The sequence below is a fragment of the Eretmochelys imbricata genome, chromosome 14, assembly GCF_965152235.1.
Source record: "Eretmochelys imbricata isolate rEreImb1 chromosome 14, rEreImb1.hap1, whole genome shotgun sequence".
Taxonomy (NCBI): domain Eukaryota; kingdom Metazoa; phylum Chordata; order Testudines; family Cheloniidae; genus Eretmochelys; species Eretmochelys imbricata.
This window is the reverse complement of record NC_135585.1, coordinates 18,553-42,942: the sequence shown is the minus strand read 5'-3', so window position 1 is coordinate 42,942 and position 24,390 is coordinate 18,553. Positions and strand designations below refer to the sequence as shown.

The 24,390-nt window shown below is 43.2% G+C and overlaps 1 protein-coding gene across 3 annotated transcripts in view; it reads right to left on the bottom strand.

Annotated features, from left to right (window-relative positions):
- CSNK1D (casein kinase 1 delta) overlaps positions 1 to 24,126 on the bottom strand; it is a 68,041-nt gene extending 43,915 nt beyond the window's left edge. For all 3 annotated transcript variants that reach the window (XM_077833000.1, XM_077832999.1, XM_077832998.1), the window contains exon 1: positions 23,850 to 24,126. In XM_077833000.1, coding sequence (XP_077689126.1) covers positions 23,850 to 23,925 — 76 coding nt within the window. In that variant the 5' untranslated portion in view covers positions 23,926 to 24,126. The remainder of the gene's footprint in view (positions 1 to 23,849) is intronic.
- Between the last annotated feature and the right edge of the window lie 264 nt (positions 24,127 to 24,390).

The following is a 24,390-nucleotide window of genomic DNA, read 5'->3' as shown; positions in this document are numbered from 1 at the left end:
ATCCATCACCCACAAACAATCTACCCTTTTCTTCCTCAACTAGGGCTTCAAACTGACCATCAACTTTAATCTGCTCTAGAGAAGTATTTTCCTGACCAGTGAGTTCTCTCTGTGCTTTATCTAATCCAGATTCTCTTCTGAGATATTAGACAGACATTCAGAAACTTCATTCACAGACAAACAGTTATTTTCCACCTTAGCCAGGTTAGAGTCACCCTCTCTCTGGTCACAGCATAATGGGTTAAACACAGACAACTTCTTAGTCTCAAACAACATACCAACATTGTTATAAACTGGACTTTCAAGAGGATACAGTTTCTGCTATTCTTCCATTGCTTTTTTCGATTTGGAGCTTAAGTTTGTCCACTTCTGTTTCAGCTTGCAGCACTTCCATTTGCCTTCTGTAAGCTTCTTTGGCTCTCTCTCCAGCTTGCTTGGCTCTCCCTCCAGCTTCTTTTTCGAGCTGGGCCAAGGCTTGCTTCTCTTGCATTCAAAGTTCTGCCAGTCTTTGTTCATGTTCAAGACACAGGCTCTCTCTCAGGGCTTGTAGTTTGATTTCTTCTGCTGATGCCTTCTGGCTCATGGTCACTGATCTTTAACCTTTAAAATTCTCAATATCAAATTTCAAATTTTGAATAGCGTGGGGATCTGATCCAAAGCTTAACTGACCTGGTTCTGTGGATCCTGCCGACTATGCCACCGTAACCTCGCCTTTGTGGGTCACAACTGAGAATACCAAATTCAGGACAAACTGCTGAGAAATAAGGCGGACACACCCCAAAACTGGAGGTTATTCTCCCATGAGATATACCAAACCAGCAACAAAAGTACACTTCTGTTTCACCACACTGGCTAACAAGAAGTCATAAAAGCAGTTTCCTTAGGCATTCCAGTCCTTGTATCGGCACCAAAACCACTAGACTTAGGGATGAGCTGTTCTTTAAAACCAGTCTCCTCAAATAAAAGGTTCTTCTGATCACCAAGGACCAGCCACACACCCAGGTCAATATACAACTCAGATCTTACCCCAAAAATCACACTGTTCCTGATCCTTTAGTACCTAAATTCTAAAGGTTTATTCATAAAAATAAAGAAAGGTGACAGTTAAAATCGGTTAAAGGAGTCAAATACATAGAATAAATGCAAAGTTCTTGGTTAAGGCTTGTAGCAGTGATGGAATAAACTGCTGGCTTGATAAGTCTCTGGTTGCTTCCAAATCATTGGAAGGACCTCAGTCCCTTGGTTAGAATGCTCCCTTTAGTATAAGTCCATAGTCCAGAGGTTTGAGAAGGAAAGAGGCAAAATGGAGGTGTTTCCAGGGCCTTGTATAGCTTTTGCCATGTGGAGGGAAACTCATTGTTTCAAACAAAGCCCTCAGCAAAGCTAATGGAAAATCACAGGTGACAAAATAGTGTTTGGAGTCACATGGGTGAGTCACAGATCCATGCATGACTCCACTAAGGCCCTGTCTACACTGGCAAGTTTCTGCGCAGTAAAGCAGCTTTCTGCGCTGTATCTCCCAAGGTGTACACACTGCCAAGCCACTTAGTGCGCAGAAACCGCGCAGTTCCAGCGTTGTAAAAAAACCACCCCAACGAGAGGCATACAGCTTTCTGCATTGGGCCTACAGCGCTCGATGCCAGTGTAGACACCGGGATTGATTACAGCACTGCGACTGGCCTCCAGGAGGTGTTCCACAATGCCTGTTCTCGCCTCTGGTCATCAGTTTGAACTCTACTACCCTGCCCTCAGGTGACCAACCATCATCCCCACCCCATAAATTCTTCTGGAATTTTGTAGGTCCCCTTCCTGTTTGCTCGGTGGTGCATGCAGTGGTCTCAGCACATCTTTTCAGATGGCTATGCCTGCTCCATGCACCAGGCGATCCCCCACATGGAGCAATGCCGAGCAGCTGGACCTCATCAGCATTTGGGGAAAGGAGGCTGTCCAGTCCCAGCTGTGCTCCAGCTGTAGGAATGATGATACCTATGGACAGATTTCACAATGCATGACAGAAAGGGGCCATGACCAGGACACACTGCCGTGCACGGTCAAAGTGAAGGAGCTGCAGAACACCTACCACAAGGCATGGGAGGCAAACGCTGCTGCGCCCATGAGCTGCCGGTTCTATAAAGAGCTGGATGCAGTACTCGGCGGCGACCCCACCTCCACTTCCGAAGACCACTGTGGATACTTCAGTGGCTTGCATGCCAGTTGAGAGCGGACCGAGCCAGGAGGAGGAAATCTTGGACGAGGATGTGGAGGGTGACCCAGAGGCAGAGCATGACTCCGAGGTCAGATGCATGCATCCAGGAGCTCTTTTTTACCCCAGAGGAGGCTAGACAGTCACAGGTGTTGGATGCTGGCGAAGTGCAACAGGAGAGGAGGCCCCTGGTAAGTGGATTTGATTTTGGGAATTGCTGAAGCAAGTTGTTGGGGGCAGGTGGTTTGCAGAAAGCAGGCTTGTCTCCCACCGCATGCCTAGTCTGAGCAGCCGAACAGGCTGCTGATTGACTCCCTCACTTCACGTGAATCTGCCTCAGAGATCTCCAGGAAACTCTCATGGAGATACTGAGCAATCCACTGCTGACCCTTAGCAGCAAGATATCTTCCATAATGATCACATCCTGTGGTAAGTATGGGGACAGGAATGATTATCAGGCCCTCCCCTACTGTGCTGGCTCCCCCAAGAGCCAAGTGCCCAGTGTACATAAGGGTCCGGGAAGCGTGATTTACCTTGCGGCTGCGGCTACTCACCATTTTGGGGGTCTTGTGGCTCATGTGTGCTTGCCTGGGGTCAGCCAGTTAGTGACAGGTGTGAGAGTACGGGCTGTGTTTTAAATCACTGAATCAGTGCTGTGTGTGTTGCAAACAATACTGCTTCTGTAAAACGTTGCGTTTAAACTTCACAGAGATGAGCTTGGGAGCCCCACCTCCCTCTTTCGTTACCGGCAGCTGAACGGCTGCGCATAATTAGAAAGCGGCCACGAAGAACTAAGGAGGACTTTTTGCGTGATCACTGAATCATAGAATATCAGGGTTGGAAGGGACAGGAGGTCATCTAGTCCAACCCCCTGTTCAAAGCAGGACCGATCCCCGACTAAATCATCCCAGCCAGGGCTTTGTCAAGCCTGACCTTAAAAACTTCTAGGGAAGGAGATTCCACCACCTCATAACATAAACCACCAACATAAACCTCCCCCACTGCAACTTGAGACCATTACTCCTTGTTCTGTCATCTGATACCACTGAGAACAGTCTAGATCTATCAACTTTGGAACCCCTTTCAGGTAGTTGAAAGCAGCTATCAAATCCCCCCTCATTCTTCTCTTCTGCAAACTAAATAATCCCAGTTCCCACAGCCTCTCCTCATAAATCATGTGTTCCAGTCATTTTTGTTGTCCTCCGCTGGACTCTTTCCAATTTTTCCACATCCTTCTTGTAGTATGGGGCCCAAAACTGGACACAGTACTCCAGATGAGGTCTCACCAATGCCGAATAGAGGGGAATGATCATGTCCCTCAAACTGCTGGCAATGCTCCTACTTATACAGCCCAAATTGCTGTTAGCCTGAACACACTATTGACTCATATCCAGCTTCTCGTCCACCGCCCCTGTCCTTTTCTGCAGAACTGCTGCCTAGCCACTCTGTCCCTAGTCTGTAGCAGTGCATGGGATTCTTCCTTCCTAAATGCAGGACTCTGCACTTGTCCTTATTGAACCTCATCAGATTTCTTTTGGCCCAATACTCTAATTTGTCTAGGTCCCTCTGTATCCTATCCCTACCCTCCAGCGTATCTACCACTCCTCCCACTTTAGTATCATCTGCAAACTTGCTGAGGGTGCAATCCACGCCATCCTCCAGATCATTACCGGCTGCCAATTAGACATGGAGCCATTGATCACTACCCGTTGAGCCCGACGATCTAGCCAGCTTTCTATCCACCTTATAGTCCATTCATCCAGCTCATACTACTTTAACTTGCTGGCAAGAATATTGTGGGAGACTAAATCAAAAGCTTTGCTAAAGTCAAGGAATAACACGCTCACTGCTTTCCCCTCATCCACAGAGCCAGTTATCTCATTGTAGAAAGCAATTAGGTTAGTCAGGCATGACTTGCCCTTGGTGAATCCATGCTGACTGTTCCTGATCACTTTCCTCTCCTCAAAGTGCTTCAAAATGGATTCTTTGAGAACCTGCTCCATGATTTTTCAAGGGACTGAGGTGAAGCTGACTAGCCTGTAGTTCCCCGGATCCTCCTCCTTCCCTTTTTTAAAGATGGGCACTACATTAGCCTTTTTCCAGTCATCTGGGACCTCGCCCGACCGTCATGAGTTTTCAAAGATAATGGCCAATGGCTCCGCAATCACATCCGCCCACTCCTTTAGCACCCTCGCATCCGGCCCCATGGACTTGTGCTCATCCAGCTTTTCTAAACAGTCCTGAACCACTTCTTTCTCCACTTTGTCTGCACCAATCACAATCACCTCTTAGCATTACAAGCATTGCACTCACAACCACAGCAACAAATATTAGTGGCTTTCAGCTTCAAATTGCTGCCTCAAGGCATCCCTAATCCTTATGGCCCTGCGCTGCGCCCCTCTAATAGCCCTGGTATCTGGCTGTTCAAACTCAGCCTCCAGGCTCTGAGTCTCTGCAGTTGAGCCCTGAGTGAAGCTTTCATCCTTCCCTTCACAATTATGGAGTGTACAGCACACGGCTATAAGCATAGGAATATTGTCATTGGCCAGGTCCAGCTTCCCATAGAGACAGCGCCAGCAGGCCTTTAAACGGCCAAAAGCACACTCAACAATCATTCTGCACTTGTTCAGCCTGTTGTTGAACTGCTCCTTGCTGCTGTCAAGTTGCCCCCTGTATGGCTTCATAAGCCACGGCATTAAGGGGTAGGCAGGGTCTCCCAGGATCACAATGGGCATTTCAACTTCCCCTACGGTGATCTTCTGGTCTACAAAGAAAGTCCCTAAAAGATGCTTGCGTCATGCACCTTTCTGGACCAGCCTGCGTTAATGTCTGTGAAAAGCCCACGGTGATCCACAAGTGCCTGGAGAACCACTGAGAAATACCCCTTGCGATTAACGTACTCAGTGGCTAGGTGGTCTGGTGCCAGAATTGGAATATGCATGCTATCTATCACCCCTCCACAGTTAGGGAAGCCCATTTGTGCAAAGCCATCCACAATGTCATGGTCTTTCGGAGCAGGATGCAATTAATGGCCCTGCACACTTCCGTCAACATGAGTCCAACAGTCGACCTTCCCACTCCGAACTGGTTAGCGACCGATCGGTAGCATCTGGAGTAACGAGCTTCCACAGTGCAATCGCCATGTGCTTATCCAATGGCACGGCAGCTCTCATTCTCCTGTCCTTGCGCCGCAGGCCGCGGGCAAGCTCATCATACAGTCCCATGAATGCAGCATTCCTCATCCAAAAGTTCTGCAGCCACTGCTCGTCATCCCAGACATGCATCACAGTGTGATCTCACCAGGCAGTCCTTATTTCCCAAGCCCAAAAGCAGTGTTCCACTGTGGTCAGCACCTATGTGAAAGCCACAAGCAATCTCATGTCGTAGCTAGTACGTGTGGCGAGATCAATGTCGCTCGCACTCCTCTTGCCTCTGTAGTTTAAGGAATAACTCCACTGCCAATCGTGATGTGTTGGTCAGAATGAGCAGCATACTGCTCAACAGTTCGGGATCCATTCCTGCAATTCCTGAAGAGGTTGGGCGCGCAGTACACAAACCACTGAAAGATGGCGCTAACTGTGGATGGAAGCACAGGGATTGCTGGGATGCGAAGCAATGCATTACGGGGCATTGGGACAGGACCCAGGATGCCCCGCGACCCCCTCCATCTTCCCACAACTCTTAGCAACAGAAGAGGAAGAAATGCTCTATGGGATAGCTCCCCAGAATGCAATGCTCCAAATACCACTGCAAGTGTGAACACACTATTGCGCAGGCAGCTGACAGTGTGAACACACAACAGTGGTTCCCTTCAGCGCTCTCTGAGCGGCACTGCAACTCTGCCAGTATAGACATGCCCTGAGACATAGTGGGAAGCCATTACCTATAGCAAAGACAGAACATTCACAGGACTGTCCATTCAGTGTAGATAAGCGTCTTCCATTGTGAGTTAAGTGTCCTTTTGATGAGCCACTTAATTTGAATAGTCCCTTCAAGATGTGCAAGCTATTTACCTTGTGGGCGTTACCTCAGGAGCAAACATTTGAAATCCAGGTAGAGAGCCAATACTCATAACTTCAAATACAAAAATGATACATGCATACAAATAGCATAATTATATTCAGCGAGTCATAACCTGTCCAGAGACACCTTACTTGACAACCTTTGTACAAGATCTGTTGCAAATATATAACGGTGGTTGCAACAATGATCTATATGGTCATATTTTAAGCAGATAATGTCACACTGTGCAACCCAGAAAATACTCTGGTCAGAAACGAGAGGGATGTGGCTCTCCTCCCAAGATAGGCAACAGCTGGGGAGCTGGAAGCATGAGTATCAATAATGGTGCACTTTTGCCCTGAACTGTGACAGATCAATTAACTTTATTTTTTTAAATTTAGCTCTCTAATATTCTCTACTTATATTTTTGATTAAGAACTCAAGATTGTCATGGCAGGAAAATATGGAAAAGTAAGTATCACTAATTGTATCTTTAAGCGCCAAAATATTTCCCGTTTACCATTAAATTTAGATAGTTGAAAGATACTGAAACCTACATAACACTGGTTTAAAGCCAATATGCATTAGATATTGAAGGCTACGAAGTCAAAGGTTGCTGTGCTACATTAAAGTCTACAAGTGGGTGTAAGTCTTCTTTAGAGTGTTATCTGCAGGTTTCAAAAGTCCCATTATTTGTGGTCTATACATCATTCATTAATGTTTTAGGTATATACAGATTTATACCTCATGCTGCTACTGTACATGACAATACAGGTTAAAATGAAAACTTAGCTGATTATGAACCATCTTCTCTGTTCCTCCTTTGGGTTAAGATATATTTCTATGAACCATTCTAGAATTAAGACTATCTAGAGGAAGAATAAATATCACCATCTAATTTGTAGCCAACTCTCTAGAAGATGGACCTGAACTGTGTTCTGAACAGGTAAAAAGCTTATCTTGATTTCTGGTGATAGAGTTCCACAGGTCAAAGTCCGTCCTTTCCTTGCTGGGATTGAAAGTTATACCTCAAGTTCTGTAATCTACAATGGCTTTGTTTCACTGACGGAAATAAAGGCAGTTTCTAGACAAGTTAGAACTTAGAGGTGAACCATCAGGATCTGCAAAAGCAGATCAGCAATTTGATGGAAAGCCAGTACAGGGCACCGAACAATGGAATGGTATGCTTGTAATCTGTCCCAATCAAAGAAAAACTGAAATTAGTATGTTGGATCAGCTGAAGTTATCTTGAGGCCCCCACAGTCAACACTAGTGCCGAATCAGTTTAAAAAAAAAAAAAAAAAAGCACTGACCAGCATGGCTAAGTCCCCATATGAATGGAAAGTCCTTCCAGATGACTGGATACTGAGGCTATATATACACTAAAGCAGCTGCACCGCTGTACTGCTTCTGGTGAAGATGCTCTAAGCTGATGGAAGAGAGCTCTCCCTTTGTCTTAACTCCTGCCTCCGCGAGAGGCAGTAGCTATGTCGGTAGGAGAAGCTCCCCTGCTGACGTAGCACTGTTCACACCAGTGCTTAGGTTGGTGTAACTTACATTGCTCAGGGGTGTGAATGTAAGTTATACTGAAGTAAGTTGTAGTGTAGACATAGCCTGAAAAATACATTTTAGCCAACTAGATGTCTAGGTGCAACATTGAGTAAAGCAGGACGAAAACCACAGCTGAAAGGTAGATAACTACTAACGGCAAAGAATATGTCTATACTGCAACGTCAGCCCAGGGTTTGAACTCAGGCTCAACCCTAATCCCCCTTCCATCTACACACAAATCACACTAACCTAGGGTTTCGTCCCAGGATCCCCACAGGGATGAAGGGTCCGAGCCCGAGTCAAACGGGGACCCAGATTCAAGCCTTATTGCTTTGCAGTGTTGCCACAGGCCCATTGGACTCATGCTTGGAGTCCACCAAAAGTATTCTACAATCCCACGGGCTGGTTTTCTTTGCCCCATGGACAGCCAAGTGTTCCCACGCTGCACCATGAACAGTGGGCAAGAGCAGCCACATTTTGGGAGGGGACTAGAAAGTCTGGAATATGAGTGGTTGGACTTGGGACTGCATAATGCAGTGTAGACACTGGAGCCCAAGTCAGGGACCCAGAGTTCAACAATTGCTAACCTGGGGTTACAAATTAGTGTAAACATTCAAGCCCTAAATTAACAAGCCTAGGGTCTGCTAACTAGAGTTCTACTAACCCTGGGCTTACACTACAGTGCAGACATACCCAAAGAAGTGTGTCTTGGACTTGGGGAGAAGTTATTTCTAGAAAGGAAATCTACTAAGTTAATTTTCAGTTCTCTGAGGGTATGTACTAAAAACATGCAGCTGGACCACATCAGCTGACTTGGGCTTATGGGGCTGGGCTAAAGGGCTGTTTAACTGCAGTGTAGATGTTTGGGCTCAGGCTAGAGCCCAGGCTCTAAGGCCCTGAGAGGTGGGAGAGTCCCAGGGCGTAGGCTACAGCTTGAGCCCAAACATCTACACTGCAATTATACAGCCCCTTAGGCCTAGACCTATGAGCCCAAGTCAGCTGGTATGTGCCAGCCATGGGTGTCTAAAGGCAGTGTAGACATACCGTGAGTGCCCATAGGGGACTTACACTACAGGAAAATAAGTTGTACAGCTTTCTCTGTTGAAAATAAGGTCAGCTCAATTATATTCTGTGTATTCATTATAAAATACACAGTCAAACTCATTAATTTACATACTAAAAGTCAAATCATTCTCATCTGCTGAGGTCCCATTCTGCAAGAGCAGCCTGAAGAGATCTTAATCTACACCTAGAGCAGCTGTTGATGACTGGGGGAAGTGGTCAGTCACAGAAGGGAATGGGGTGGATTGATTTAAATCAAGACTACTTAAATACATGATTTAAATCACCAAGTGGAAAGCCTCAGTTTAAATAATTGATTGCAATCAAGTTTCCTTTAGGTACATAATTTTCTAAAGAAAGGTGCATTCTTATTGGTTGATATAACCACTAAAACGTGTTTATTTACAACTCAGTCACCCATTTAAACTATATTTGGTACATATTTTTGCTACCAAAGAAGGTACACTTATGTACATTTATTTAAGCAATTATATATTTTAATATTTTCAGATTCTTATTAATTGTATATTTTAGTATGTTAGAAAATGATAAATGATATATTGCTTATTTACTAGATAATTAAGTTTTTGCACATGATTTGTGTCAAGATGCATTAGTATAAGAGGAATTTAAACAAGCAAAAGAACATATACAGTTTCTTGTTATTAAACAAAACAAGACCTTAATACAGTATGTGACCTACTGTGCCATATTTATAAAGCTTAACCTCAAAAGTTATGTGGAAAAAAATCTACTCTTTAATTATATAAAAAAGATTTTGATAGAGGCTCATGGATTCAGCCCATTTTTTTATTTAAATGTTTTAAGAGATAAATTTAGGCCCTAACATATTTTATAATAAATTCAGATTTAATTTTGAACAGTTTTATTTTTTAAAAAGAAACTATAATTTAAACAAAATTCGAAAATCCATCAATTTTTTTTTTTTCAAAATCATCATCAATTTTTATTCATGTTATAAATGAAGTAATCAAGTGATACATTTTCTATTTTGGATCATGATCTTTCCCTCAACTTGAGACATTTCAGATGTAGCAAGGATGAGAGTAATTAACCACTGGAATCACATCATGGGTTGTGGTGGATTCTCTATCACTGACAATTTTTAAAACAACACTGGATGTTCGTCTAAAAGATATGCTCTAGAAATTATTTTGGGGAAGTTCTATGGGCTGTTACACTAGAGGTCAGATTAGATGACGACAATGGTTTCTTTTGGCCCTGGAATTTATTAATATGACTAAGTCTATTACTTTGGATAAGTGTGCCACTGTGAGATCCACCCAGACATGGCCTAGCTCCCTAAATACAATTGGAACACTCCTTAGTTCTGTGACTATTCTAAATTGCCTTCTTTAACTAGTCTACTTTTGTGTTCAGTATCCAGTTTATGCCCTAAGGGTGGCATGGTAACTTTCCATTTAGGAGGGCATCTATATTGCTTCGGCATTTACACCTGAACTTGAAAATTTATGTATGCTACCGTTGTGTTGTCTGATCAAACCAAGACATAATCCTGTAAGTCTAGGAGAACCAGCCTGATCTCTTATCTCTCAGAAGTAGTTGTTCTAGAACTGGTCTCTGAACCCCTTCACATTTCCTATGTATTGCAATGACCCAATCATGCTCCCCTGTCCTGAACGGCTGGCACCCATAAACAAAAATTTCAGGTCCTGGATTGTGATCTTACCATCATATAAAATTACTGGGGAAGTGGTAAATAATGAAGACAGGTCACTGATTCAGAGGGATCTAGATTGCCTGGTAAACTAACTACAAGCAAACAAATATGCATTTTAACATGGGTAAATGTAAATGTACAAAGGAAGGACGAATGGAGGCCATATTTACAGGATGGGGGACACTGCCCTAGGAAGCTGTGGCTCAGAAAAAAATGTTGGGATTGTGGTGGATAATCAGCTGGAACATGAGCTTCCAGTGTCAAGCTGTGGCCAAAAGAGTTATTGCAATCCTGGGATGCATAAACGGGGGAATTTTGAGTAGGAGTAGGGAGATTATGTTACCTCTGTATTTGGCACTGGTGTGACTGCTGCTGCAATACTGTGTCCAGTTCTGGTGCCCATAATTCAAGAAGCATGTTGGTAAATTGGAGAGGGTTCAGAGAAGAGCCACAAGTATGATTAAAGGATTAGAAAACATGCCTTATAATGACAGACTCAAGGAGTTCAATTTATTTAGTTTAAAGAAAAGGTTAAGGGGTGACTTGATTACGATCTGTAAGTACTTACATGGAGAACAAATATTTAATAATGGGCTCTTCAATCTACCAGAGAAAGGTATAACATGACCAATGGCTGGAAGCTGAAGCTAAATAAATTCAAACTGGAAATGAGGCATACATTTTTAACAGTGAGAGTAATTAACCATGAAACCGTACCAAGGGTTGTGGTAGATTCTGCATCATTAACAATGTTTAAATCAAAACTGAATTTTTCCTAAAAGATATGTTCTAGGAATTATTTGGGGGAAAATTCTATGGGCTGTGCTATACAGGAGATCAGACGAGATGATCACATTGATTGCTTCTGGCCTTAGAAGCTATGAATCACCTGGGGTTCCTATTTCTACTAAGTAACTGACTAAGTAAATCTGGCTGGTGTCTTCACTTTCACAGTGACATCTCAGGCTGGGAATGGTCAAAAGTCTCTAAGAGGAATCGCTGAAGCACTCATGTGCAGTCAGGCCCATAGAGTACACACTCTACATACATGAGACCAAAACACCACAGAACTGTAGACACAGTTCTGATACACCTCTGAGAGCAGCATCTGAAGCTTGTTGAACCTTCTTTCCTGTTTCAGAAAGACTCTGGCTTTCCAAGTTTCTATCTTGCCCCTTAGGCAGAAGGTTCTCTGTGAGGGGTTCAGCAATCTTCTGTGTTTATTGAGAACCCATGCGCAGGAAGCATGGAGAAGATTTTCTGAGGTTAACTCCTGAAAGGTTCCTTGGGATTATGCTGATAAAATGCCACTGTTTGAACAGTTGTGTAAGTGAGCTCAGGTATAACTGAACTTAGCTTGGCTATTGTAACTATCAATAAAAGATCTGCAGGGGTGGGCACGGGAAACAGATCTGAAGGCAATGTTTTGTATTGCTAGTAAAGGTTCCTACAGTTGAAGCAGAGAAACTCCCAGGTCCGCTGATCTCATCTCTTGAAGAGACTGAACAGAGTGGAAACTAGAATTTCTATTCTGAGTTTAATCTTCTTTATTAATTTGTTCAGATTCTTAAGGTCGAGGACAGCTAGGACTCCTCCAAATCTTTCTTACTATGAAAAAAATGCAAGGAGAGCCCTTCTTGTGGACAGACTCCAGTAACCCTAGTTCCAGGAGGTACAAGATCTCTTTTAGAATGGTTTGGCTTTTAGAATGGTTTCTCTTTTCCCTCAAGCCTGGAAAGGAGACGAAGAGATGTGGAGGAGTCTGGAGCTCCCGAGAGTATCCATATTGCACTCTCATAACCAATGTTGAGAAGTCAGTTAGAACTGCGTATCTAAAAAGGGAGATATCTTGCCACCTAGGCCTATCTCTGAGTAAATGCTGACTCAGTTGCAGTCAGACTGATTACTTTAAGAATTGACTGGACCTGTTTCTTGATCTGAGTTTCTCCCTGGTGTTCTCTAACTAGGTTTTATCCCTAGAATGAGTCCCGTCTTTGGCACTATTTGTGTGGGTAGGAACAAAAGGAACTTCTCTGTTATGTGGTCTTCTAATCCATCTCGGACTTCACTTGAATGGAGAGTGTACTCTTTGGCTTGCCTATATTCTCAATACTACAGTAGAGTGCCAGTTTTCCCATAGGTAAGGTCAAGAGTTCCATTTTGTTTAAATATTGACTCTTCTAAGTGCTTAAAAATCCATATGGTTACTTGGACTGCCTTGAAATTTGGAGTCCCTCATGGGGTGTGGGACAGGGTTAGTGATCCAAATTTGGGGTCATCTGACATGGAGGTGTGACTGCACCCCATATTTGTCCTAGTAATATTATTATAATATAGTTATGGCATAATTATGATGCATTTTGTACAAGATAAGTCATGTGAGGTGTCATTGGAAAAGTTATGATTTGCTGAATATGATTATCCTATTTGTATGCATGCCTCATTTTTGTATCTGAAGTTATAAATACTATGTATCTGTACTTCAAATGTAATTACACATAAGTTACACCCACTACACTAGATGCTTTCAGTCTACATAGCTGGTTTGGTTGGGCCTATTTAGGGCAATGAGCCATTAGGGAAAACAGCAGACCTTATGAGAAGCTTATATCCCACCTGGTGAGCCTTCCTGAGAAGGCTACAGACAGCCTGTAAGTATTGGCTGCTGTGACGCTACAAGGACATGTGACCAGGCCACTGGAAGCCATCTTGGGATGTCAGTATTTTTCCACAAACCAGTCTGGGAACCAGGTTTTGAAACAAAGGGCTCCCACCATATGCTAAAGCTATATAAGGCAGGGAGTGACATCATCCATGGTTCTTCACTCCCCACAAGCTGACTCCTGGAAACACCTCTGGAACGAAGACTGAACTGGGAGAAGTGCTGGACCAGGGTGGATTTGGTTTAAACCAAATTGGTTTAAATCATGATTTAAATCACTAGTCAGGAAGACTCTATTTAATCCTGGATTTCTACATAAAAGTACATTATTGTTGGTTGTTATAACCTTAATACGTCTTCTTCCCACTAAGAGATAGATGTAGGTTTCATTTTTAGAAGGTACATACTATACATTTTTAAAGTGATTTATTTTGAAAACTTTTCAGATTAGTTTTACAGCTATATCAGAAAATGAATGATTGTTTGGTTATTTCATTTACCAAAGGTAATTGAAGCAGATATTTATGAAGTCATTGGGAGGTGAACTATCCACAAGTCAAAGGTTAATCATTAATATTTGGAGGATTTTCTCACCATGCTGTATTAGGAGGAGAACATCACCAGATAGACATTTAAATTGTTTTATTTAATTATTTCTCACCTCTGTATAGTATTTATTTATTTTAAAATATTTTTGCCGTTAACAAGCATATTATCTCTGGAGACACAAATCCACAGTTTGAGAACTACAAAACTAAGCATTTCTGATGGTATCTTCTAGACTGAGCACTGAGTCCCATTGGGTAGATAAGAAAGATTTGACCTAAATAATCTATACAGAAGCCCCCGGAACCCCATAAGATTGGGTCCCTAATCCATGAACTATTGGAACTCATTTACAAAGCTTTTCTTAAGCATTACATGAATATATTGTCTCATACCATAGAATTAGAATTTATAATCCCAATTGCATGATGAGATATCTTTGAGCTATAATGTACCTTAATTAAAACTATCTTTAGACAGGTTTTTTTCCTCAAAAAGCATTTTATCAAAAAACCCGATTTTTTTTTTTTTTTTTAATTTTTAAATAATTGATTTTTATCCACCCTGTGCTGGACCCAGGGTGAAGGGATTTCTAGCCTGTCTATGAAACACCTGGGGATTCCAAGCTGCAAAGCAAGTGTAGCTTGTGCCTTAAAAATCTACAAGTCTCAAAACGTAATAGCAAAATTTATTTTAAGTACATCAGAAGCAGGAACCCTGCTAAACCACCAGTGCGGCCACTGGACGATGGAGGAGCTAAAGGAGCACTCAAGGACGGTAAGGCCGTTGTGGAGAAACTAAATGAATTATTTGCATCGGTCTTCACAGCTAAGGATGTGAGGGAGATTCCCAAACCTGAGCCATTCTTTTTAGATGACAGATCTGAGAAACTGTCCCAAACTGAGGTATCATTAGAAGAGGTTTTGGAACAAACTGATAAATTAAACAGCAATAAGTCACCAGGACCAGATGGTATTCACCCAAGAGTTCTGAAGGAACTCAAATGTGAAATTGCAGAACTACTAACTATGATATATAATCTTTTAAATCAGCTTCTGTACCAGATGACGGGAGGATAGCTAGTGTGATGCCAATTTTTAAAAAGGGCTCCAGAGGCGATCCCGGCAATTACAGGCCTGTAAGCCTGACTTCAGTACCAGGCAAACTGGTTGAAACTACAATAAAGAACAATATTGTCACACATATAGATGAACATAATTTGTTGAGGAAGAGTCAACATTGTTTTAGTAAAGGGAAATCATGCCTCACCAATCTATAGAATTCTTTGAGGGGGTCAACAAGCATGTGGATCAAGGGAATCCATTGGATATAATGTACTTAGATGTTCAGAAAGCCTTTGACAAGGTCCCTCACCACAGGCTCTTACGCAAAGTAAGCTGCCACAGGATAAGGGGGGAGGTGCTCTCATGGACTTGTAACTGGTTAAAAGATAGGAAACAAAAGGTAGGTATAAATTGTCAGTTTTCAGAATGGAGAGAGGTAAATAGTGGTGTCCCTTAGGGTCTGTTCTGGGACCAGTCCTATTCAACATATTCATAAATGATCTGGAAAAAGGGGTAAACAGTGAGGTGGCAAAATTTTCAGATGTTACAAAAATACTAAAGATAGTTAAAACCCAGGCAGACTGCGAAGAGCTACAAAAGGATCTCTCAAAACTGGGTGACTGGGCAACAATCTGGCAGATGAAATTTAATGTTGATAAATGCAAAGTAATGCATATTGGAAAGCATAATCCCAACTATACATATGAAATGATGGTGTCTAAATTAGCTGTTACCACTCAAGAAAGATCTCTGAGTCACTGTGGATAGTTTTCTGAAAACATCTACTCAATGCGCAGCGGCAGTCAAAAAAAGCAAACAGAATGCTGAGAATAATTACGAAAGGCACAGAAAATAGGACAGAAAATATCATGTTGTCTCTATATAAATCCATGGTATGCCCACATCTTGAATACTGTGCGTAGATGTGGTTGTCCCGTCTCAAAAAAAGATATATTGGAATTGGAAAAGGTTCAGAAAAGGGCAACAAAAATTATTAGGGCTATGGAACAGCTGTATGAGGAGAGATTAATGAGACTGGGACTTTTCAGCTTGGAATAGAGACGGCTAAGGGGAGAAATGATTGAGGTCTATAAAATCATGAGTGGTGTAGAGAAAGTAGATAAGGAAGTGGTGTTTACTGCTTCTCATGACACAAGAACTAGTGGTCACCAAATGAAATTAATAGACAGCAGGTTTAAAACAAATAAGAGTATTTCTTCACACAATGCACAGTCGACCTATGGAACTCCTTGCCAGACGATGTTGTGAAGGCCAAGACCATAACAGGGTTCAAAAAAGAACTAGATAAATTCATGGAGGATAGGTCCATCAGTGGCTATTAGCCAGGATGGGCAGGAATGCTGTCCCTAGCCTCTGTTTGCCAGAAGCTGGGAATGAGCAACAGGGGATGGATCACTTGATTACCTGTTCTGTTCATTCCCTCTGGGACACCTGGCACTGGCCACTGTCAGAAGATAGGATACGGCGCTAGATGGACCTTTGGTCCGACCCAGTAGGGCCATTCTTATGTTCTTAAGTCTGCCTGTACCATCAGTTACGGTGAGAATCTGCTATTTATATCCAATCTATTTAGTATATTAATCTTACTTAGCATTTTTTGTTCATTTGCCAGGTAATCTGCTTTGATCTATTTGCTATCACTTAAAATCTATCTTTTGTAGTTAATAACTTGTTTTTGTTTTAATATAAACCAGTGAGCTTTGATTGGAGTGCTTGGGGAAAATCTCTGCTTGGTTACCACAAGCGTGCATTGTTCTCCCCACATTGAGGGAGAGGTGGACCAGGTATTAAACCCATATACTGGCCAGATTTGACCAGGGCAAGATGGTACTGCTCTGGAGTACTAGGCTGGGAAGCTGGGGGTTAGAAAGCCTGAGTGTAACTGCAGCTGGGTATGTCCCTACCTGTGTGAATGCTGGTGAAAGTGCAGGCTGGAGGGCTTTGCAGCTTGTCACAGCAGTACAGTATGAGAAAGCACCCAGGCTTGTGGGTCAGGGTGCTCAGTGGTACCCCAGTTCTAGGGGGCACCCCTGGGGAAACCCATCACAGGGGTTCCTGAAATATACCCCCCAAAACAACTTTGCTTAAGATTTACAGATTTTACCAACTTTTCTGCAAAGCCATGGTTTGATCATTGGCCAAATGGACTCAATCACTCAACATTTATCCCAGCTACTGCATGACAACCACTAACTCTTTAAGGAAGAAACATTGAAAACAGTATTCAAAAAAAGATTTTGGCTCTGCAGATAGGCAAGAGCCTAATGCTCAAATGCCAAATGGATTATGCTGCACAGAAGCAGACAAATTTCCCAAGAGAACTGTGAGCCAGCCATGGTTCTGGACCCGCACAGTTTAAGGGGACATTTTACAGTCATTGAAATTGAGCAACATTCTGGCACTATGAATAGGGCTCTATGTTTGTCATGGAAGTCACGTACTCCATGACTTCCTGCGACCTCTGTGACGACTTCTGTAGTGGCCTGTGTGGCTGGGTTAGGGTTAGCCAGGCAGCACCCTCCCCTAAGATTCAATCAGGGGTATTTATGATGATTTTTTGAGTCTTGCCCATGACCTGTCCATGACTTTTACTAAAAATACCCATAATTAAATTGTAGCCTTAACTATGAGTTCAAGTCTGAACGTCTGAAGAAATCTGAAGGGGGAAAAAAGTTGGCATGTTGCTACAATTTGACTGTCTAAGGGTTTTTGTTTTGGAAAAATTTAATCAGAGTACAGCAGAAAATTCAGAAGGTGCTAAAACTATTTTTTAAAAGAAAATAAATTACACAAATGAACGCCTCCTGGGAAGGAGGGGAAATTAGGGAGTGAAGACATAGGGAGGGGTTTGGGGCTACAGTGAGTGGAGGGGGATAAATGAAAATGTGTGGTGGGGGTCAGGGGGAGTGGGAGGGGAGACACACTAAAAGGGGTTTCATGGAGGTGGGTGGAAGGGATCGGGGTAGAGGGCACCTGTTAGCCTATATTCTTCCTTCCTGTGGGTGTGCTGGGGTCTGGGGGTCACCTGTCACTCTGGAGTTGGAGTGAGGGATGAGAAGAGGCCTGCTGGGAGCATGCATGAAGCATACAGTGCCAAGACCTGGGTAAGGAGCTAAGAATGTGCACGCTTGATGCATATAATTGGTTTTAAAGAAATAGCACTGGGTGTGGGATGAGAGCACTCAGAGATGAATGGTGCAGTTCACACATCTGAATTATTGTTTCAATTGTAATTGTGTCCACAGGGCGTTCCCATTCATCTGAGAACATCTCATTGAGATGAATGGGCCACTCACTGTGGGGAGGGATAGCTCAGTGGTTTGAGCTTTGGCCTGCTAAACCCAGGGTTGTGAGTTTAATCCTTGAGGGGGCCATTTAGGGATCTGGGGCAAAAATTGGGGATTGGTCCTGCTTTGAGCAGGGGGTTGGACTAGATGACTTCCAGAGGTCCCTTCCAACCCTGATATTCTATGATTCTATAAGCACTCCATACCTCCTCAGAGCCTCCTATGTTTTCAGGATTAACCTTTGCTGGGAATCTGGATATAGCAAAGCAGATGTTGATAATTAATTTCATACAATATTACAGCAGAACATGACTTCTACTACAGTTGAGATTAAACAGAAAAGTCTTCTGAAAGGATGATTCTTCTTAGTGCTCAAAATCTATATGCTTGCTCAGATTGGCCTGAAATTTGCTATTGCTCATGGTACAATGGGGTAATGTTAGCAATCAAAATTTGAGCAAGGGGGTTCCTGCAATATAGCCCTCCTCCAAAAAGATTTCTTAACATTCACAGATTTTACCAACTTTTTTTGTGCACACTTTTCTTCTAAAGTGCTAATGGCTTAATGGGACAGGAAGTGAAAGGTGACCTGGAAATGGGGGATGGGAGGACTATATGTTGTGGGAGAAGTGAGGGCAGGAGAGAAATACCAGTCTTCTCTCACACGCTTAAAGTTAGTGCTCCCCTGCCCAGAGACACCCCCTCCCCCCCCAACAGATCTGTATGCCCAGTGCCCCTCCAGCTAAACTCTCCCACAGACCCCTATGCCCAGCACCTCCCACCCAGAGACTTCCACAGAGTGGGAGTGCAGGGCCAGCAGCCAGGACCCCGGGTGCAGGGTGTCAGGAGTGGAGCCCCAAGTAAAGCCTGGGGGTGCTGTAGCATCCCCCCCACACTATGGCCTACGCTGCCCAGCACCCCGCACAAACCCCTCACTGCCTAGAGACCTCCACCCCCCAAGACCCACTGCCACGCACCATGCCTCCCTGCTGAACTCACCAGGCCCACTGTTGGCAATAGTGCTCCAGCAGGGCTGGGCTGCCTAATGCCCTCTCCCCCTCAGCTGGCCCCACGTCCTGCTAGCCCAGAGTGGCAAATTTTGAATAGTTTTTAGCACACAGCTGGGCTGCAGCTGTGTGGTAATCGGGTGGCCCACAGAATGAGAACCACTGTATCAGAGAAAAGAAAAGGAGTACTTGTGGCATCTTAGAGACTAACAAATTTATTTGAGCATAAGCTCTTGTGAGCTCCCATCCTGTACCATACCACCACAGCTGCAATCAGTAAAAGAATTCCAGACGGAGAGAGGACTGGTGGTGAAGCATTCTCTGTTAGGGATCATCACCTCTAGAAATAGCCTTCTTTCTTACCCTAGTCAGAAACAGTCCTGGTCTGCTAACCTTCAGGGCATGCCACATGAATATATTTCCATCAGCTGCTGCAAAGGATAGGATTTGATGGGGATGAGATCCATGTGGAGACAGTGTTTTGTACGGGATCGAGTTCTGCTGGATATGATGTTAAGCTGCTATTTAATATTTCTCCTCATAACTTGTATAAAGAGCACCTAAGAGCCTTGTATAGGCACTCTTTGTATAAACCCAAATAAACTATTACCTTAAAGACAGACAATAAATGAGACAGTATAAAAAAACCTCAACTTCAGTTTTTGAAAGAGTGAAAAGTGAGTGTTACATTATAAGGCTTTATTTTACTTAATAAAAACAAAGGCAGGTGATGTTTTTAACCCATACAATTTTGCATTCCTATTTCCCTGTTCCCTCATTTTAAATCTAGATACTTTTCAATGTTTATATCCATCAGTGAAAATGTTTGGTTTTATTCTGTCCTATTTAGATGTAAGAATTAAATGATACATGGTTATACTCTAGAACAGTGTTTCCCAAGTGGTGGAGTGTGACTGCTGACAGTGATCAGGGAATTGCAAGGCATTTTATTACAATTCTAAAGAAAAGAAAGTTTCCAGAATAACTTTGGGGTGGCCTTCATGGTTTGTGGTCAAACGTAGCAGTAGTATAGATTTTAAAATTTTATTTTTAATAGTAAATGTAATGGGGTTGTGAACATTTGACTTAGAATAAGGAGTTGCCAAACTGACAAACGCCATGCACAAGTCTGAAACACAGTGCGCCAAGTTTTGTCATCATTTATACTGGTTTGACTCCAAAGACTGGTCTAGCGTATTAAACTTTAGAACAGCTATCTATTTTAAATTTGTTATTCTTCTCTAGCTGTATACTGTACATTCTTGGGACTATTTAAAATACCATCTGAGAATCCATTCTACTTTTTTTTCCCTTTTCCTTTCAAGGGGGCAATTTCAAAAGATTTAGGCATATTAAACTCTTAGTTCTTTTTAAATTCCCACTTCAAACGGTTTTATTTCAGATAGTGCTTTGGATTTTGAAATTCTGCCTGCAAGTCCCACACAGCCAGCTTGATGTGATTCTAAACACCTACAGTTTGAAGGATGAGGCAGAGAATCTGAAAGCACAAAGTCACTGAGGAAGAACTGCTGACTCCTGTCTAAAAAGTGTCATTTGAGAGGGCCCTAACCTCCCAGCACATCCTATATTTGTAGTGAAGGAGGATAAGTCAGGGAAATAAATCAAAATCCCAATCTAAAATTTGGGTGGATTCTTAAAATCTACAGAGTGAATATTAAAAGCCATTATTGGTTAGACAGTGAAATAGGTTTTAAATAATTTTAAAAGTTGTTTTGACTAAGTTATGCCCTATTCATACTGGCTTCACAATTGTGAGAAGAAACTAGTTTTAAAAAAATGAACAAGGAGTACTTGTGGCACCTTAGAGACTAACAAATTTATTTGGGCATAAACTTTTGTGGGTTAAAACCTACTTCATCGGATACATGCAGTGGAAAATACAGTAGGAAGATATATATACACACAGAGAACATGAAAAAATGGGTGTTGCCATACCATCTATAACAAGACTGATCAAATAAGGTGGGCTACTATCAGCAGGAGAAAAAAAATTTTTGTAGTGATAATCAGGATGGCCCATTTCAAACAGTTGACAAGAAGGTGTGAGTAACAGTAGGGGGAAAATTAGCATGGTGAAATAGTTTTTACTTTGTGTAATGACCCATCCACTCCCAGTCTTTATTCAAGCCTAATTTAATGGTGTCCAGTTTGCAAATTAATTCCAATTCTGCAGTTTCTCGGAGTCTGTTTTTGAAGTTTTTTTGTTGGAGTATTGCGACTTCTAGGTCTGTAATTGAGTGACCAGGGAGGTTGAAGTGTTCTTGACATCTGATTTGTGTCCATTTATTTTTTTGCATAGAGAATGTCTGGTTTGGCCAATGTACATGGCAGAAGGGGCATTGCCGGCACATGATGGCATATATCACATTGGTAGATGTGCAGGTGAATGAGCCTCTGATGGTGTGGCTGATGTGATTAGGTCCTATGTTATTTTCCCAACATGGAGGAAAAACAGTGTAGACTCAGCTCATATTTGTTTCTATTTCAACATTTAGACAAACAATACCTATTCTAGGCTCTAGACACCCTACCAGGTAGCTGAATGCACACACATAATAAAACTAAGAATTGTTATTCACAAAAACATCACATGACAGCTCCTGGGGGGAGGGTGGGGACAGATTCTCTCCCCCCACCCCAAAAAGTCTACATAATTAGCCTCATTCCTTCAAACTGAAACTCTCCCCACATGTCTGCCAAAACATCATGTTTGTTAGCAGCATGCCCTAACAGTGAACTCAAACTAGTTGGTTGTTCTGAACCAAAAGAAGGGGTCACTCTCATGCAGGATATTCTGCAAACAACTCTCTCTAAGGGATTGTCCAGGATAGCAAATACAGGACTAATACTTCACTTGTTCAGCTCCACCAGCAGAAGCTCTAGTGTAGATAGGGATGACAAGCACTGGCTTGCTCTCTTGCCTCTACCATCACCCCCAGAGATGGAACTGCAACAGTGGATAATTACAGGTCTGAATATACTATGGGAACTCCAACTCAAATGCCTCTGCTGATCTTAGCTATGGCAGTATTGCATGGTGAGAGGCAGAGAGTGGCGATCAATGCATCTGCGGTCAATTTAGTGGGTCTTCACAGATCACTCTCCCATTGACTCCTGTACTCCACTGGATCGAGAGCATCTCCCGTCAACATCGCATAGTGTGGACCCCGCAGTAAGTAGATCTAAGCTATGATGATTTGAGTTACACTATTCACGTAACTCAAATTGCGTACCTTAGATTGAATTTCCCCTGTAGTGTAGACAAGGCCTTAGGTAGGCAGGCCCCGCAAAACCAGCATCTTAAAGTCCACCCAGAAACCCATAGGTAGCCAGTGCAGATTCTGGAGCACTGGTATTACATGTGCGTAGCAACATATACTACCATCCTCAGCCTTCTAAATGAATACATTAATAGACCCATAGAATCCTGATCTCTGTCTATATATACTGCAGACCTTCAGCTAGAAACATGGAGATTTCATTTCACGTGTTCTATTCAAGGATAATCAATATTCACTGCCTGTGAACAAGTGATTTTAGTTTAGAAGTTAGTTCTGAGGAACAGCTGTCCACTGCAATAAGAAATATTGTAGTGTAGAAAAGTAAATTAATTTGTGTACAGATACAGCTGATACACACACAAATCAGTGATATTCTTTTTAATCTAGGTGGCTACAGTTTCCCAGCAGTGGTTGCAGGGAAGTAAGTTTTTCTGGCTCATCTTTGGAAGGCTATTCCAATTTTTGAAAGCAGACATCTGTGGTAACATGCTACACATAAAATTTGAAAACAAATCCCATATGTAGCATGTTTGCACAGGTGTCTGCTTATCGAAATTGGAATAGCCTTCCAAAGATAAAAATCCAGAGACCTTTTTTTCAGAACACATTAAAAATGTGTTTAAAAAGATGCAATTTCTCAAGTCTGCTTATGATTTAAATTATTAATAAAATCTAGAGGCCCAAGTCAGAACTAAGGAACCACCGTGATAGGTACTGTGTGAACACAGAGGAAGAGACAATCCCTGCCCTGAAGAACTTAAGACAAGACTGGGTAAGTAAGATACACAAGGCATGAAAAGTCACAGAGGCCCACTACATTATAATGGTTTTTAAAGGGTTTGATTTTTTTTTGCCAAGACCTAATTATCATTAGTTGGCTAATTTCTTATAGGCCAATCAGAAACGTAGACAAAATCACAGCAATTTCATCAACTCTATAGCAATTATCATGATATCTAGCACCAACATTCATGGTTCATTTTCAAGTCACTTGACGCAGTCGTCAAATGGTAAGTCAGTATCCTTATCCCGTTTTAGAGATGGGAAGACAGTGGAACAGGGTATGAAAACAGCTTGCCCAATGTCACAGAGGGAGTAAATCAGCAAAAAATGAGCACAGAATCCAGGAGACCTGGCTGTCAGCCCTGTCTAAATTAGAACGTGATGCTTCAATGCGAATTTAGTCCGTCCTCCGTATGTGGCAACAAGAAGCTTCCTGAGATTTGGGGGCATTTCTTTGGCAGCTGAACAGCTCGGGCGGCACCGGAGGATAAACGGACTCTCACCCCACCCCCTGCTCCCTATCCCAGCCCGGGAGAACACAGTGAGACTCTTCCAAGAGCCCTCACCCCTCGCGATAGGCCCGTGAGCCCCAAGACAGCTGCCCAAGCAGCGCAGAGACAGAACCCTGCAGGACAAGGCTCCACGTCCACGTCTTACCTAGGTAAATATCCCCGAAAGAACCGCTCCCGATCTTCCGGCCCAGCCGGTATCGGTTCCCGACTCTCAGCTCCATGGCAGCGGCCCAGTTCGGCTGCTCTGCCCCCGCAAGTCGGCTTCACGGATGCCAATTCAGAGCCCGGCAACTGCTGTGACCATTGCAGCCCCCAGTCCTGCCGCTCGAAACCAGTGAGACGAGCGGGCGGCGCCGCTCCCCGTCGGATGGACGCGGATTCCCCAGAGTCACGGATCTCCTCAGCGTCTCCGGGCCCGAGCCGCCATAACTGTGTGACCTCACTTCCCTAGCAACGGGAGAGGGAGGAGAGGGGTGGGGCTCACTTGGTTGAAGGGCGGGGCCTCGGGTGGTTTCTGTGGGGGAGCGTGCCACCGTGGGTGGCGGTCTCAAGAGGAGGGTACGTGCGTCCCTAGTCCTGGAGGCCGTGGAGTGGCCCGGAATCAGCCCCCTCATCGGAGCCCGGACCGCAGCCCCATCTCTGAACAACATAGGCCCCCAACCCCAGCCTCATGGCTAACATACAGG